The 17,357-nt window shown below is 42.7% G+C and overlaps 1 protein-coding gene across 2 annotated transcripts in view; it reads right to left on the reverse strand.

The window, feature by feature from the left end:
* Nucleotides 1-16,890, reverse strand: part of egflam (EGF-like, fibronectin type III and laminin G domains) — a gene marked incomplete at both ends in the record, with an annotated part of 39,870 nt that extends 22,980 nt beyond the window's left edge. Inside the window, 7 exons of one of the 2 annotated variants that reach the window (XM_083645187.1) lie at nucleotides 1,112-1,278; nucleotides 3,858-3,993; nucleotides 4,242-4,359; nucleotides 4,903-4,929; nucleotides 5,465-5,551; nucleotides 11,726-11,835; nucleotides 16,785-16,890. In XM_083645187.1, coding sequence (XP_083501313.1) covers nucleotides 1,112-1,278; nucleotides 3,858-3,993; nucleotides 4,242-4,359; nucleotides 4,903-4,929; nucleotides 5,465-5,551; nucleotides 11,726-11,835; nucleotides 16,785-16,890 — 751 coding nt within the window. Of the gene's footprint in view, nucleotides 1-1,024; nucleotides 1,279-3,857; nucleotides 3,994-4,241; nucleotides 4,360-4,902; nucleotides 4,930-5,464; nucleotides 5,552-11,725; nucleotides 11,836-16,784 lie in introns of both variants that reach the window. The other variant, XM_083645186.1, reaches the window with a different exon arrangement.
* Nucleotides 16,891-17,357: the final 467 nt, after the last annotated feature.

Consider the following 17,357-nt stretch of genomic DNA (forward strand, 5'->3'; position numbering starts at 1 on the left):
TTAAACAAAGCTGATTACAAAAATGACAAAAAGCTGAGAAAATATATGATTTCTCTATTTATTCCTCCGCCAACAATAATAGTCCCCTCAGCTTTCCGCTACCAGTTGCCGAAAATGTAGCCTAATTAACTGCAGGCTGCATACTTTTTATCATACACATTGATTTGCAAGTTTCAGTAGCGGAGCATACACCGGGGCAGAGGGTGCGCCCGCCCCGGGCCCACTCGTCAGTGCGCCCCCATAAAATTTTTTTTTTTTGCATGCCAGGCCAGGCCAGGCCTGAGTGTGAGAGCAATTCAATCAATAGACAATAACATTGGTGTGTTTAAAATGAGATATTCCACTAAATATGGCTAAAACAGATTCAAACATGCAAAAAAGGCAAATTTTTCTTCGCCGCCAGCCTTAATTGGAAAAAAAAAATCATTTTTTGGGGTGGGGGGGGGGGGGGTGGGGGGGGGGGGGGGGGCTAAGAGCTTCGCCCCCCCTGGGCTGATAGGGTCGCTCCGCCCCTGGCAAGTTTCCATTGATTGTACAGCCAGTGAAATAAGAGCCTGGTGAAGGCATGTTAGTTAGTTATGTTAGGAAATAAATCCATCTTTGCGGTGTCTGTAGCGTAGGTGTTACGCTTTGTGAATGATGTTCAATGTAACTTGGCTGGTGTTTGTTTTGTTGATTAGAGCAGCTGTGAAGCGTTTTGTTGATTAGAGCAGCTGTGAAGCGGAGTGATATAGCCTACCCTACACACAGTGAAGCGCCAGTGCTGTTATCGTGAAATATCAGCACTGGTAGGATCCCTCTTGTCCAATGAAATTGCTCGGCCGGAACTAACTGTTGTATAATATGTAATATAACTTAATTAGCATAAACTCAGTGAGGTTTTGATATAAGCTCATATTTTTTTTTATATGTGCAAATAAACTAAACTAAAGAAAGAAGTATGAAGCTGTGTGTTTCTCATGTGTGTTTCAAATATGTGACCATAGCCATGAACACAACACGTTTGATTATGAAGATTACATACAAACGAGCAAAGCCTGCTCAGTCGTAGTTGTTGTAGCTGTGCTGTTGTAGTTGTACTGTAGGCTCTGAGGTGGATTTTGGATCTTACCCAGAGTGCGCATGGGGTTGTTGATTTGGCTGGGCGGGCTGGCTCCGTGCACATTGACAGCGCGCACAACAAACTGGTACTCTGTGTCCGGTATTAACCCCTTCAGTACCATGGAGTTTGACTCGATGGGTTCACGGATGTACGTCCACTCCGTGTCCATTTCTGGCCTGAGGAAGAGAGAACGTTCATAAAGCCGTGCAAACATTTAAATTGAATATACAATCAGTGAATAAAAGAGTGTTAGGTCTTAAGATAACGTTAGAAAATTTGATAGAAGCTGTTTTCTATTTTCATTAATAACCATTACATTTTGCAATACATTATCAGTCATTTAAAATGCTGCTGGGTTCATAAGCACTTTTTTTCCATGAGGAGAAAAAGTCATCAAGCAATCACAGGATAAAAAAGTTCAAGACACTGACAATAATGTAAATATACAGTATATCTAAAGTTATAATTTGCTAATTTTGATTAACTACTAGGGTATCGGCCCTGCCGAAACCTCCCTCCGCGCCCCATCATCAGTGATGTCGTAAGATGATTTTGGTCAATAATGATGTCACTGATGACATCACTGATGATGTCATACATAGACATTGTGACATGAATGAAGGATGAAGTAAGTTTGCTTTTATCCGAAGGGTACCAAGAAAAATCAAATACATAAATGTTGCAATATCAAAACCATATGTGCCACATTAGGAATATGACTGTCAGCCCTGCATTACTACACACATAAAATACACTTACATAAAAATTGTTTTGAGGGAGCTTTGTGTTTTAAGAGTTATGTTTTATGAGGGATGTTTCAGAATTTGTATAAATGATCTTTCATTTGACCTGTTCACCTTGCTGTTTCATATTCAGATACCACATTTGCATTTAAAAGGGCGTACAACTAATTACAAAGAATGTAATGACTATTATACTATAGTTATGAATAAAACATTTTCAGAGTCAAAACAATCTCACATATCAGGGGAGGGAACTCAACTCATCCACCACCAATGTGTAGCACCCCCCTGGGTGATGCACAGCAGCCAGTTTGCGCCAGAACACTCACCACACATCAGCTATCATGGTGGAGAGTTGAGGACTGAATGTGCCAATTAAGTAACAAGGGTTTAGGTGGCCATGATTGAAGGAAGGCCTGTTTTGGGAATTTAGCCAGGGCACTGGGGTTACTCCCCTACTCTTGTGAAGAGTGCAGATGTGATTTTAATGACCACAGAGATTCAGGACCTCGGTTTAACATCTAGGACGGTGCTCACTCACAGGACAGAGTACCTGTCTCTGCCCTGGAGCATTGGGGAGATTATTCATCAGACCAGATTATTCATGATCAGACCATTCAGACCAGAGGGGAAGAGCACCTCCTACTGGTCCTCCACCACCACTTCCAGCACCAGTCTCCACTCCAAGGAGTATCCTAGGCCAGACCTGCTTAGCCTCACCAGGAAAGCCAGTAATGCAATGCAGGAGCCACTGGTGCTGACTTGACTTGACATATTTTTCACGTGATGTTACTGTTTATGAGGCTTCATAATAGTCTTCTTTTGCCTCAAAGTACAGGAAACGGGACCATCTCAATCTCTCGTTCTACTCTGCCTATCATCTCCAACTTCAATCTTTGTCCTCACTTTTTTGGTGACTTGGACAGGCGCCTCGAGCCACGACTGTATGTTGAATAGAGTCATCTGTCCCCAGTCACATTTATTTTGATGTGTGTGTGTGTGTGTGTGGGGGGGGGGGGGATTGCCTCTGAGATGGCTCTTGTTTGAGGAAAATTCCCTCACATGCAAACACAGACACTGACTCATGTACGTTTCTCTCTCACACAGTAACTCTCTCTATCTCTCTCTCTCTCTCTCTCTCTCTTTCTCTCTCTCTCGCCTCCCTTCTCTCTCTTCCTCAGGATCAGGACAGTCAAGGATGATGGTTCTTTGTGTTGTGCTTTTTTTAAATCTCTCTTCATTCATGTTCACAGAGAGAGAGAGAGTGAGAGAGAGTGAAAGAGTGAGAGAGAGAGAGAGAGAGAGAGAGAGAGTGAGAGAGAGAGAGAGTGAGAGAGAGAGTCTAGCTACTGTAATATCAGTCCAAGACTGAAATGCATTCTTTCTCATGTCCCAAGTGACCCTGGTGTCAAAACATAGCAGGGTTGCACTGAACAGTCCAGCAACAGCCTCACGCAATTCAAAGTCAAACAGAAGAGTACACTATGTATAAAACTGTATTGCAATTCAAATGAAAAGAAACAAGTGTGTGTGTGTGTTTGTGTGTGTGTGTGTGTGTGTGTGTGTGTGTGTGTGTGTGTGTGTGTGTGCGTGTGCGTGCGTGCGTGCGTGCATGCATGCGCGCGCGCATGTCAATGGCACAAACCACCCCCCATAGTGCGCGTGTGTGTGCGTGCGCGCGCGCGTGCGTGCGTGCGTGCGTGTGTGTGTGCATGTGTGTGCGTGTGTGTGTATTGGATTTTTGATGGTGCAGTAGCAGTGATGCATTCTCCCTTCTAGTCGGGCATGTTATCAGCTGGCGTAATTTAATATAACACTGCTGCTGTTTGTCGCCGCCATTTCCTCCCAATTAAGAAAATCCGCTTCTGCTTTACTGTTTAATCTGTCATAGTTTTTGAAAACTGACCTCATGTCACATGTGCTATACATGTTCTCTTCATTAAAAATGAGCATTCATTCAGTTTATTTAACATTCAATTGGCCGAACATTCAATGAATCCTTGATGACTTACCTGATGTAAGCTACCAGGAAGTGAAGGACAGGTGCGCTTCCTTCGCTCTCTCCTAGTTTCCATGACAACGCCAACTCTGTGTCAGATACAGCCGCGACGACAGGCTGGGCGGGGGGCGACGGGGGCATGCACATCTCTGTTGGCAGAGAAACAAATTGAAGATCATTGAAACATTACAATGACAAAAGTACTACAATAGAAATAATATCATTAACTCAATGGATTCCTACCAAAACTCTAGTTAACATAATAACACTATAAAGTATATACAGTACTTATAAAGTATAAATACTAACCACACTAATATGAATTCTATATCACACCATAATAACAATTACAGTTACAAGGTAGTACCATAATGTCACTTTTTATGGTGTGTGTTACCATGTGCCGCAGTGCTGACGTCTCTGGGCATACTGGGTCTACCCTCCCCTGCCCATCCATATGCTCCAACACTGACTCGGTACAGCGTGTTCACCTTTAGGTTACCCATCTCCACATCCTACAAGATGGAGCGAGAGAGAGAAGGAAGAGAGAAGGGAGAAAGGGAGGAAGTAGAGGATTCACAAGAGCTCAAGTTAAGTTAAGTTAACTTAACTTAACTTAATTAAAGTAGAGGATTCACAAGAGCTCAAGTTAAGTTAAGTTAAGTTAAGTTAACTTACCGGTAACTTAACTTAACTTAACGTAAGTAGAGGATTCACAAGAGCTCAAATTTGCTTAGTTTATTATGATATATTATTAGAGATGGGTGGGAACTGGGAAGTATGTCAAATAGATACCTAAGTATAGACACACAAATTGTCAGCTGTGACAGAGAGCAATAGACCCTTTTCATGGGGGCCATTTTGTGTCAAAAAGGCAGGGTAAACACAGGTGCAAGCAAAACACTAATGAGGGTTTCCAAATTCCAATCATGGAAGTTGGAAACCCTCATTAGTGTGTTGCTTGCACCTGTGTTTACCCTGCCTTTTCAACACAAAATGACCCCCGTGAAAAGGGTCTATAGTAGGGTCTCATCCAGTAAAAAAAAATTGACACTTACAAAGCTTGCTTGTCCATCAACCTGCCCCTTTGAAAAAATAAGAGGAGAGATATTCAGTAATATTTGAGTACAGACAATGCCATGCCATTTCATAGTGAGTGAGTCCAAAATAAATCTAAACACAACATACTGTAAGACATCTGGAGGGTCACCTTCTTACAGAGACCTATGTCTATAGCCTAAGCCTTAAAGTGTATGGGAGGGTGAACTGCTGTCACTGTGATTACTGGTTTTTGACCCCACCCATCCAGTACATTAACTCTTCGGGGTCCTCCCCTATGGTAGAAGACTCATGTCTGAACTGTTAGTACCAGAACCTCTCCACACATGGACAGTTTCCACCCAACTGCCATCCACCTCGTTAATGAGACCCAAAAGCCCCCCACAAATTGGACATTTTCCCACGGACAATATCCTACCACCACCACCACCACCACCACCACCCCCCCCCCCCTCCATTATATATGACTTAAAACACTTTTACTGGACATTTTACATGGACATTATCCCATGGACACTATCCTATTAACTATCCTGTTAAAAACCGTATAGGACTACTCACAGTGGTCAGCATGTCCAAGCTCAGAGGAACCTCCAGCAAGGAGGCAGAGCCCAATGGACGGTTGCTCCTCATCTCCGTGTAGAAGATCTGATAACACACACACACACACACACACACACACACACACACACACACACACACACACACACACACACACAAGATATGATCAGAAAAAATACAGCAGATGAATGACCTACTAATACAGTAACCTGACAATTTGGGTGCCTCAAACGTGTCACAAACTATCAATCAACATTGGATCCAAGCCAATCCCCCAAACTGAGTCCCTGACAACATCTCATGCTCCCATAAATATTGACAAGATCATCATTCTTCCTCTTCTGAATCACTTCTTCATAAAGGTACAGGATGGACAAACCATGTCTTCAATTGTCACAATGCACCCACAATGCACCCACATGCACACACACATTATACACACACATGCACACGCGCGCAAACACACACACACACACACACACACACACACACACACACACACACACACACACACACACACACACACACACACACACACACATAAATAGAGGCGCCATGAATTATTTTCCCCTCTCCTCCACGGGCTGGCCAGGAGCGGTGGGCCGCTAGTCAGATGACGATCTTCCTGCATGTTTTTTGTGGGGGGGTCCATATTGAGGTTATATGGAGGAAACAACAGGGAGAACATGCAAACTCCACACAGAAAGGCCCTTTTCATGAGATCGCACGTAGGCACCGAAGGCATGGGGAGACACCCCCAAGTGCCAGCAGCGTCCCAGGCGAGAATCTTTATCTTTATCTTTATTGTTTATTTGAACAGGGACAGTACACAATAAACATATTGCACCAGAGATAGCTAAGAGATAATTTGCATCTGTAGTCCCTGGGCGCACAGAGTCCTGTGCGCACATAGTACATATCAAATACAGAAATAAAAGAAAATTCTAGTGTCTAAACAATCAATATACATGGTACAAAAAATGATAATACTTACTATTAGTAATATATAACACAGTAAAATATAACACATAGGTAGATAGCAATCCCCTAAGATCACATAGTGGTAAATGAGGAGATGATCAGAAATAAATACACAATGTCAGAACACAACAACATGAGACCACACTAATGCCTATAGGTGGCCACAGGACTGACCCTCTCTCAGCCACTTCTTGACAGAGGACTTAAAACCTTTGAAAGTACTGCAGCCTTTAACTCATTGAGTGCCAGCGACTTTTGGAGAACGGACGCTCCCAGTGCCAGATTTTCAGAGCGTTTTCAGTGATTTCTCGAGGCCCACAGAATATTGTGTGATATTACTATGTAAACACCGAACACGCACAAAGAACGATGAGACTCTATTGTATCAGCAGCAAAAAAAAGTTTATTGATATCATTTTCCGTTCTTTAGTTATCAGCTGGAGAAGATAGGTCAAAAACAGCAAAAACAGGCGTTTCCATCACCCCTTCCTATCTAGGATGCATCCCTAGTCATCTTGTTCTGGAACCGGCCCTGGATTGACAAGGCAACATAGCAGCATCTCACTGACAACAACACATTATCAAGACATGTGGAGGCAGGGACAGTGCAGATAAGGCAGCATGAGGAGGAAATACTACGAGAAAACAGGATTATTTATGAACTTCCGAGTGACTGTGAACACACATGCTAATCTGTGAGTTGTGGGGCAGCAAGCTAGCCAACTAATCCTCTTAGTGCACTGCAGACATATGGCAGAGCACACAAAGTGATCTACACTTTGTTAATGTCTTCCTCAAAACAAACATGGCAGAGCACAGTGTCAAACTGATCTATACTTTTTAATGTCTTCCTCAAAACAAAGATAGGAAGGGAGCAAGGAGAAAAGGAAGGGAGGGAGGAAGGAAGGAAGGAAGGTTCAGTAAGTAAGCGAGACTACTTTGTTATTGAGTATCTCCAACTCTGTTGATTAAATTATTTTAATTAATTAAATTATCTTTGATTATTAAAATATCATTGTTCATCATCTCACTACTATAATAAGGCGAAGAGTTCTGCGGCGCGCGGCGCGCAATTGCTCAACTGGAAGCGCACGTGAGCGAGCGAAGCTTGTGAGCTGTGCAAGCATGTGAAGCGTGTGAGGCACGCTAGAAATGAGCGTGCAAAGTGCACAATGTTTCTCATTTGTCTAATGGTGGATAGAATGTGGCCCACGCTCCGTTTAGATTTGGCCCACCGTAGATTTTACAAAAAACAAACAAGAAATAAAAATCCACGGCCAATATTACTGTATTTCAGAGGCTGTGGCGGGCTCATTTTTAAAGCTACATTAGCATGAGGATACCTACACATATATGAAACTAGAAGACCTAAGGAATCATTTGGTACCAACCATGTCAACCTAGCTTGTCGAGAAGGGTGCTAAATAATGCTAAATAATGAGGGACAAACTGGCATGGCCATTTTCAAAGGGATCCCTTGACCTCTCACCTCAAAATATCTGAATGAGAATGGGTTCTATAGGTAGGGTTAGGGCTACACACCTTGAGTTGGATGCACTTTCTGTCAGAAAGGTGTCTTTCGCTTTATTTATTTACAATGAACCCTAAATCTAACTTTACTGTTAAATGGATAAAAGAGTAGTGTTTATTATTATTATTATTAATTATTTAATTACTTAATTTAAGATCATTTTGTGGGGCATTTTGTCTTTATTTGATAGAATAGCATGTGCTAGACAGTGACAGGAAAACAGGGAGGGAGAGAGGGGAGGACATGTAGCAAATGAGCACAGGTCAGATTTGAAGGGAAGGACTAAGCCTTAATGGTACGCATTCTACCAGGTTAGACACCAGGACGGGGCAAACCCTGGTGTTTCTCCAGCAGAACATACGGTAAGTAATATGAATAGTACAAAAAGTATGAAAATAGTCAGAAACTTTTAGTGACAGTGACAAAGCTCCCCTAAAACATGTGTGACCATGTGGTTGATGTGTCTGCAAAGGGTAGAACAAACTCAGGGCACTGGCGGAGCATACACCGGGGTAGAGGGTGCGCCCGCCCCGGGCCCACGCCCCCATCCAATTTTTTTTTTTTTTTTTTTTTTTGCATGCCAGGCCAGGCCTGAGTGTGAGAGCAATTCAATCAATAGACAATAACATTGGTGTGTTTAAAATGAGATAGCCTATTCCACTAAATATGGCTAAAACAGATTGAAACATGTAAAAAAGGCAAATTTTTCTTCGTCGCCGGCCTTAATTGGATTATTTATTTATTTTTATTTTTTTGGGATGGGGGGGGGCCCTAAGAGCTTCGCCCCCCGTGGGCTGATAGGGTCGCTCCGCCCCAATGTTGAGTGGTTGGTATTTGGGTTCCTCGTGATGATAATTTCAAAGTCATTCTTCCCCCCTTATCTCTTTCCAACGGTTACTGTTAAATACATTTCAATTCAATCAGTTGAATCCAATTTACATACCCATACTCATTGTAAGCAAAGACAAAGAGCAACTGTTTATGGTGCCGTCTACACGATGTAAGCAGAAATATGAGAGAAGCAATTGTTTCGGTGTCTGTTTATTGATTAAGAACATAATGCTTTCTATCAACAAAAGTACACAACACTTCTGTCCTCAAAGCACAGCTTGTCATTCAGGAGATGTCCAGGATGGAGCAACAAACATGCACGCACGCACGCACGCACGCACGCACGCACGCACGCACGCACGCACGCACGCACGCACGCACGTACGCACGCACACACACACACACACACACACACCCACACACACACACACACACACACACACACACACACACACACACACACACACACACACACACACACACACACACATCAAAACTCAATTGACAAAGTTGTAGGGGACTAACTGAAAGATGTGTGATCACATATTTCAGTCCAGCCCCTGAAAAACATAAATTTGGCTCTGTAAAGGGGCTCCATCAAAACACCAAGACATTTAATTTGGAAATGTCAATCCAGCCCTCGAGGCCATCTTGCTGGACAATGGGGAGCTATCTGCATCGGGGGCTGGCAGAGAAAATGGGCTTCTGATGCAGGAAAAAGAGGAGACATTGATGTATGACATTATCTGATAAGATGTTTTGATGTTTGCTGGGGTGAAGGCCTTTCATTGCATTTTGAACGTTTTAAAGAAGAACAAAGTGATAAAGATGAAGATGTGGGGCAATGCCCACGATTGAAAAGTCTAAAGTTTTCTCAAATGTAACACAAACTGCTATGGCAAAGTATGGTTGTGAGGGATTAGCCTTAATAAGTGTTTATTTGAATTCAAACCTACATTTCCTAATAATGTAATAGAACAGTGGTTCAAGTGATAGTCTCAAGTGTTGTCTAAATGGTGTGCCACGGCTTATTTCTTCTTCTTCTTTCCCTCCCTCAAATGTTATGAGAATCAACATGTCATTTGTATGCTGATAAAGTGCTGGTTTCTGGTGCCATTTTGTTTTTGTTTTTCCCCCCACCTAAAATCTTGCACCAGTAACTCGTTGCATTTCCCTATCCTGTATGCTCATGGCAGTGCCTGTTCGCCCCGCTGCTGCATAGATTGCCTACCCCATTCAGGTTTATTGAGGTTCAAACCCTGAAGGGGTAGAACCCTTTTGAGTTTGTGCTGATCTTTCTTATTATTTGTCTTTTGCCGCAGCTCAAATTGCCGTGAGCTGGAATGAGTGAAAACCATGAAACCAATAACTGATGACGGGCAAATACTACACGTACCCAAGAAATATGAGAGGGGGAGGAGGAGGAGGAGGAGGAGGAGGAGGAGGAGGAGGAGGAGGAGGAGGAGGCGCTAGTGCAGTGGCTACTGAGCACTACTCATACCCCAGCCGCTTCCCACCCGCAGACATGGCCAATTGAGTCTGTAGGAACATCAACTACCGGCAACTACCGCTGCCGGGAATTGAACGCAGGTCTCCACAGTGGTAGGTGAGTACACTACCCAGATGCCCCACGTGTATTTTTAAGTTCGCTTCGTGAAAGGTGTGTGCTTGGTCAAAATGTATTCATATTGTGTCCAAATTGCACCAAGCTTCGACACTGCACTTCCACAAGGTTCCAGCAACACACCCACCAGGGGCGGTTCTAGGCCTTTTTTGGGTGGGCTTTAGCCCACCCAAAAATGGTCTCAGCCCACCCACAATTTTTTTTTTTTTTTTTTGCTCCAAATCCATGGTGGTCATTAGTAGCAGTTTCTGTTAAAATTATCTTTATTTATTATTTATTTTTGCTTTAAAACTTTTTTAATTTTCTGCTTAAAGTTCATGAAAAAAAGTGGCATTCTTGTTTTTTCCCACAATAATTTCATAATACCATTTGTAATGCCACCGTTGTAGTGCTGTTGTTCAAAATTTCCCATACACTGATCTATTTGTGGTGGTATACCCTACATAGATTTTGACCCCCACAAATACTGCCACATATTAATTTCAACTAGTTGACTGCAAACTCCTGCTTTAGTGCTTACAGTATATTATTATCTTGTCGGAATATTATTCCAGCCAATAAGTTAGGAAGTTCCCTTTTGATTTAATTTTACTTTTGTTTTGCCTACAAAGCAAAATGTTACTTTACTTGAAACTCCCCTGAAGTGATTTTGGTATTATTTATGCAAGCATAATTCTACCATATAGTAACCTGTATGCAGAATATATATAGTATATATAGGGAAACAATATTTTTTTTTCCACAGAACGGTAAAGAAGATATTGATGTGTGTAGTTCTTCATAGATCTAGTCTCTTCATTTTGATCTCAAAGTGCGCCAGTTTGATCCATTTTTACTTGAAACTGTACAAAATTTTCTTCCAGGGGGGCATGCCCCCGGACCCCCCTAGGGGTTCAGTGGTCCATGACCTTTGGGTGGGCTGAGCCCACCCAAAGCTCTGATGCTAAAACCGCCACTGACACCCACCAAGTGCGTAGTGAATCGCATGAAAGGTTCTCGAGATACAATATGCAATAACATAACACATAGCACGCACACAAACACACACACACACACACACACACACACACACACACACACACACACACACACACACACACACACACACACACACATGAAATAATCATCACACACAATAAAGTTTCACTGATGTGAACGTGATGTTAGTACCCAGTGATGGTGATAACTTGTGACTTTTTAAAGTTCACCATAAAATGTAGAAGTGATAAAAAAACGGTGACGCAAAGCACTACCTCAGTATTTGAGTCACATTTTGTTACTAGGATTAGCCGACCTTGTATCCGGTGATGGTGCTAACATGGCGTCGGGGCATCTTCCATCGTACGCTGAAGGCCGTGCAGTTGACTGTCTCCAGCTGAATGTCCAGCGGAGGACTCAGACGATCTGGTTCACACAGAAAAAATACAGGCAAACAAAAGCATCAGAAACAGTGTAGTAGGGGAAGGGGATACAAGGTGAAGCAGCTAAGCAAATATCTTGAAACAGCTTGAATTATGTTAAAACCAGAATGAATACCTTCCAATGCCAAATATGATTTTACTGATTTTTGTGGAAGGAAATGTTGATAGGGTTTAAATCAAATGCAAATATACAGTTTTAAAATATGTTGCGTGATAATGGTGATGATAATAGAAGACACCCATTTTCAGGAGCCAACGTTCAGCATACTGAAATGCCTGCCTCTATTGAAAAATAAAAATAAAAATAACGATGTTACTTATTCCTTCTCAAACTACTTTCTAAAATGGCGTAATGTAATTGTTTGATCATTCGGATCTATACTCATCATGAACCAGAGTGACAGTCTGTTTTCTAAAGTAGTAGTAGTCTGAACAGACAATTGGCTACTTAAGACGGCCACTGAGCCTCTATTTCAAATTGTCTTTGAAAGAATGGCCACTTGAGATGACACAATCTATAGCTTGAAGTAATGGCTTGTGATAATGCAGAGCTCTGAGTGCACATGTCATTATGACTTTCATGCTCTGAGGTAGAAAGCCATCAAAACCTGGCTGCCTGTGTGACACTTCAAGAGGTCAAGATGGGGCATCCAATGTTCAGCTGTCTGAGTTTCACTCAGTAGGACAGTAGGAACAAAAAAGCCACATCAAGACAACGAATGCCCCTAAATGGCCTGCATGCATTACCTGGAGAGACAGGACCAGAAAGAGACTTTCAAGTCTTCTTCAGCCTCATAGTGGTGCACTTTGTCATAAGATCTACACATAGCTGGGACACATAATAGGAGGTTGCCACATAAGCGAACACCTGCTTAAGAAACACTAGATTCTGATCAAGCTGAGCAGTATGTGATCTTGCCTAATTTTTCACATCCCCCCGCCCCCAATAATCATTTAACAGGCTGGTGATTTAAGACATGCTTAGATTGTATGGGTATGGCCTGGCGAAAAATATGTAGGCTATACCTTAACGGTCCTCAAAGATGTCAATTGTTTCGGAAAATATGCTGGGAAGCTCCGGGACTGATATATAGACTAACAAATTTCACCACAGTTCCAAATGGCATGGAGATGTAAGTGAATTTTCAGTAATTATCCTTTATCATTCCGTTCTATATTCTTTACAGCTTCAGGTTCATGCGTTCAGACAGAAGCAGTTGATCATTCTAAGACTAAACTAATGCAGCAACTCAGGATTAAATCCAACACTGCAATATCGGCGACGATGTGACCTTCCGCTGTCTGAGAGAATTCACTGAAAATGGACACTCATGTAGGGATGCCACTGCTCCTCTCCTCTTCCTCTCTACTCATCCTATGCCCCTCTCCTCTCCTCCTGAATCCTTCCTTTTTTGCTTCTCCCCTCCTTTTTCCCCTTCTTCCTGCTTTTCCATTGGAGCGACTAATGAAGCTTAGCGAAAAATCTTTAAGAGAGACTGTAATGTCATTCATTCACTCACTTTTCATTCATTCACTCTCTTAGGATAAAACTCTAGCTGTCATACCCACTCCTTAATCAACCTGCATTTTCCTGTTTCTAGGAGAAACCCTTTAGTTGTCACGGGGTCTCATTCATCCCTTCTGTCCTCATTCACATCTTTCCCAGTTAGGAGAAAACCTTTTAATGTCACGCCCACTCATTCATAAAACTCAGTCATCAATCACCCCTTTCCTGCTTCTACCTAGCGTCACTGTTCGTGGGCGGTAACATTTAGATTAAGCCAATCAGAGTATGACACATCTTCCCATTCAGCCTATCATAGTGTACTGTCATAGCTAAAAACCTCCTGTTTCTCTCTGGTGGTCTCATTGGGTTTCAGTGCGTTCCTGCGTCCCTCCTCCACCCCATTCTCCTCCAGGCCTCTCTGAGGTCTTCAGAATCAGAAGCCTTCTCCAGCAAGACCAAGTCTACCTTCACCACCACCACCAGGTCTAGACTCCACGGGGGGGATATTCAATCTACTCTGGCTGCATCCATCTACCCCTGCTGATCATGACGTCATAATCAAGCTGACATCATGATGGAGTCTAATCGCCAAAAATATATCTATATTTATGTGCCTACAGGCTCATGTATCATCATGTAATAAATCATCTGTCATTCAAGAAATGGTCTCTCTGGTTGAAATGCAGTATGTCAACTGAATTCCTTCCGTCCTTCCTCCAGCGTGGCCCTGCTCACCTACAGGTGAACTTAGCATCTAGAATTAACACGGATAGAAAAGGAGCTTCCTCATCTCTATCAACTAGCGTCCCTGTGTGACTGGCCATGTAGTCAGGCCTCGCTCACAGAGTTGGCATGCAGCCTCTCCTCTCTCCCCAGAGGGTTTTCATAGTCCACTTCAATTGGCTGATTATAACTCCACTCAGCTGGAGCTCGTCCACTCTGGAGCACCTGTGGGCTCCTCCACTCTGCAGCTCTCCATGGTGCTGAACCTGTCTTGACGCAGTTTGGCCACTAATTGGCCATTTTTGATCATTTAATCAGCCCTAATTACCTAATTCAAAAATAGGATATACCTAAGATGGAAAGAGCATAATTTCATGTGCGGGGTAGTATGAATCGAAAGTTGTCGTTTTCAATACAATGAGGGATCAAATGCTAAGGAGGGTGTGTTCGTAAATGCAATATAATGTGTCATTCCATAAAGGAGAGCATTCTGAATACATAGAACAAGTGCAAGGTATCAAAAGGCAGGTCAGATAACAGATTTAGTGGTAACTCCCGAATCGCTGAGTTCCTCACCCTGCCTGTCGTGGAGACAGTGATCCTCTGAGAAACTTAATTTCAGCCATTTGTACCTGCTGCAGTGGGATTCTGACACCACCCACAGCTCATGGGTGGTGTCAGATTGGTGTGACACTCACACTCAACTGCAAGCCGCTCCAATGTGTGATGACAGCCCAATGAGGTCAAAAAGACTATCAATCATCTGCAAGCAACATGGATGCCAGCTTAAAGGCACACTCTCCAGACATCAGGTGCACTCTCCTGACCTATTGGCATCACTCCACCTTGAATGAGCCTGGCTTGATTCAGAGAATGCGAACATGTGCACAGGGATGTAACGATAACTGGTTTTAATGATAACCGTGATAATTCTGGTCACTATAATCGTGATATGAAATTTTCATATTGTTCCATCTCTACATGTGCAGGGACCTGGCCGCAGCATCCCGTACACCGCAGAGAGGCCGTGGTCATAGGCCTTTTCCAAATCCAACAAACTCTTGTAGACAGGATTAGCAAGTGACTTAATTATCTGTGAGTGGGTAAAAAGCTGATCCACTGTTCCGTGACTTGGACGAGATCACCATGGTTCCTCCATCAGCTGGAGTCTCCTGTGCAGCACCTGACATAACATTTTGTACGTTGCACATTCAAGCTAATAACAATGGTGTTAAGTACTGTATGTAATGTCACGCCGTAAGAAACCTATCAAATCTGGGCATCCAGGTAGTGCAGAGGTAGATTCCCTGCCTACCAACATGAGGGTCGCAGGTTCAAACCCCCATGTTGCCTCCGGCTTGAACGGGCGTCCATACAGGCACGATTGTCTGTGTCTGCAGGTGGGAAGCCAGATAAAGGGTATGCGTCCTGGTCGCTACAATAGCGGACTAGGGGGAATAGCGTGATCCTCCCACGCGCTAGCCTATGCTACGTCCTGCTGGTGAAACTCCTCAATGTCAGGTGAAAATAGTGGCTGGCTGGAACTTTATAAAAAAAGAGAGAAAGAAACTCATCAAATCTGTAATCCCTTCTTTTGACTTTGCCTATGACAGTAGGCTATATGACTATTTTTGTAATCATCAGTGTTATTATCTAGATATGCAGGTTATTTCAGTATTTTACATGATTTATATGTCATTTATGGTTTTAATCAATGGTTGTAATGCTTTGGCACAGGTCTATAGGCAATGTGCACAGGCTACGTAGATACGAGACAGACAGACAGACAGACAGACAGACAGACAGACAGACAGACAGACAGACAGACAGACAGACAGACAGACTAGGGTCAAAGGAGCATACCAAGCTGGGAGTGTGTCAGTCTGAAACTACAAAATGTCTTGTATATTGCACATGCTATGTCAGGTTTTTCAACACAATTTATAGTTTGTTTAGTAGAAGAAAAATCCTCCACTGCATTATGTCCTCTTTTCCATCTCTGTCTTAACAGAATTTTCATGCCTCCAGTATTAGACTGGGAGAGAGTGTTTTGGACAGGACAGGTTTCAGTTTCACATACTCACACATTTTAATGGTGGCTGTCATTGTGCAAAAAGTGTTCACTTATAGCCTACTCGTTTGTATAACGGTGTTTAGAGTGATACAGCTGTCCAGTGCTGAAAAGTAGCCTATACATGTAGATATTTTAAAAGCGTAAACCATATGACACTGTTAACCAAGCTGTTTTTCTTGTTATTGGTGTTTAGCTCAATTAAATGTTGAGCAAATATGCAGGTGATAGTTTTCCCATGTACCAGTCATTTTGATTAATTTGATATCACCTTGTTTTAAGGGAATCTGCAAAAGGTTATGTTCCATGTAATATATACAACAAAATATTAAAGCATGCTTAACACTAACAGTGCAATGGTACTTAGATGCAATGCAGTTAAATGCATTATCTACAGAATCACTACAGTGATATAAGGCTCTGGTGTGCAATCAAACTAATGTTTCTTGTTTGCAAACAACTGCTGATCCCTGTTTCATATTCTATCAAATGTAATTCCACACACATAGGCTAGATGGCGTTTATAGTCTATTTTAATATAGGTTATTCTATTTTGATGACTATTGTTGTTGTTGTTGTTATCATCATCATCACATTGTCACCTCTGCCTGTTTTAAGCTGGTGAACTTACCAGATCTCCGAGCGTTTGATCGTCTTGCACAAACGCAAACGTTGGCCGTCCATATTGCGAACAGAAGTAAGTATAAAAGACTCCTTCCTTTACTTGCAGAACCCATGTCTTCTTTCGGTCCAAAGTTTAAAACAGTCAAATGCTCATGATCTTACTCACGCATTCAACCGTCCCTGTTCGGCAGGCGTCGCTGATTCCTCTGTCTGCTATAAAAGTTTCCACAAAAATAACCAACAATTGGCGCAAGCGCCATCCAACGACACCGTTCAGAAACGGTGCCTGTCCGAGAGGAAAGGGCAACTAGGGTTTGACACTGATAAGATTACTAGTCTGCAAAAGATCAGTGGTTTGGCCACACTAACGAGCGGACGGGTGGCCACTCTGCCCAAAAGGCGCGCGGATGGAGAGGGTGTCCCGACAATCCACGCGTAATGCGTAAAGACTAAAACAAGTGTATCCCGGGAACATTTTTTTCGGTCCTTTTTCCCTCGCTCTCTTCTCTCTCGCACGAATAATCTGGTTTATCTTTTCACGTCCTGGTCGCGTCTTTAGACTGCAGATGAGATGAACAGC

The sequence above is a fragment of the Poromitra crassiceps genome (assembly GCF_964638095.1).
Source record: "Poromitra crassiceps genome assembly, chromosome: 10".
Classification (NCBI taxonomy): Eukaryota; Metazoa; Chordata; class Actinopteri; order Beryciformes; family Melamphaidae; genus Poromitra; species Poromitra crassiceps.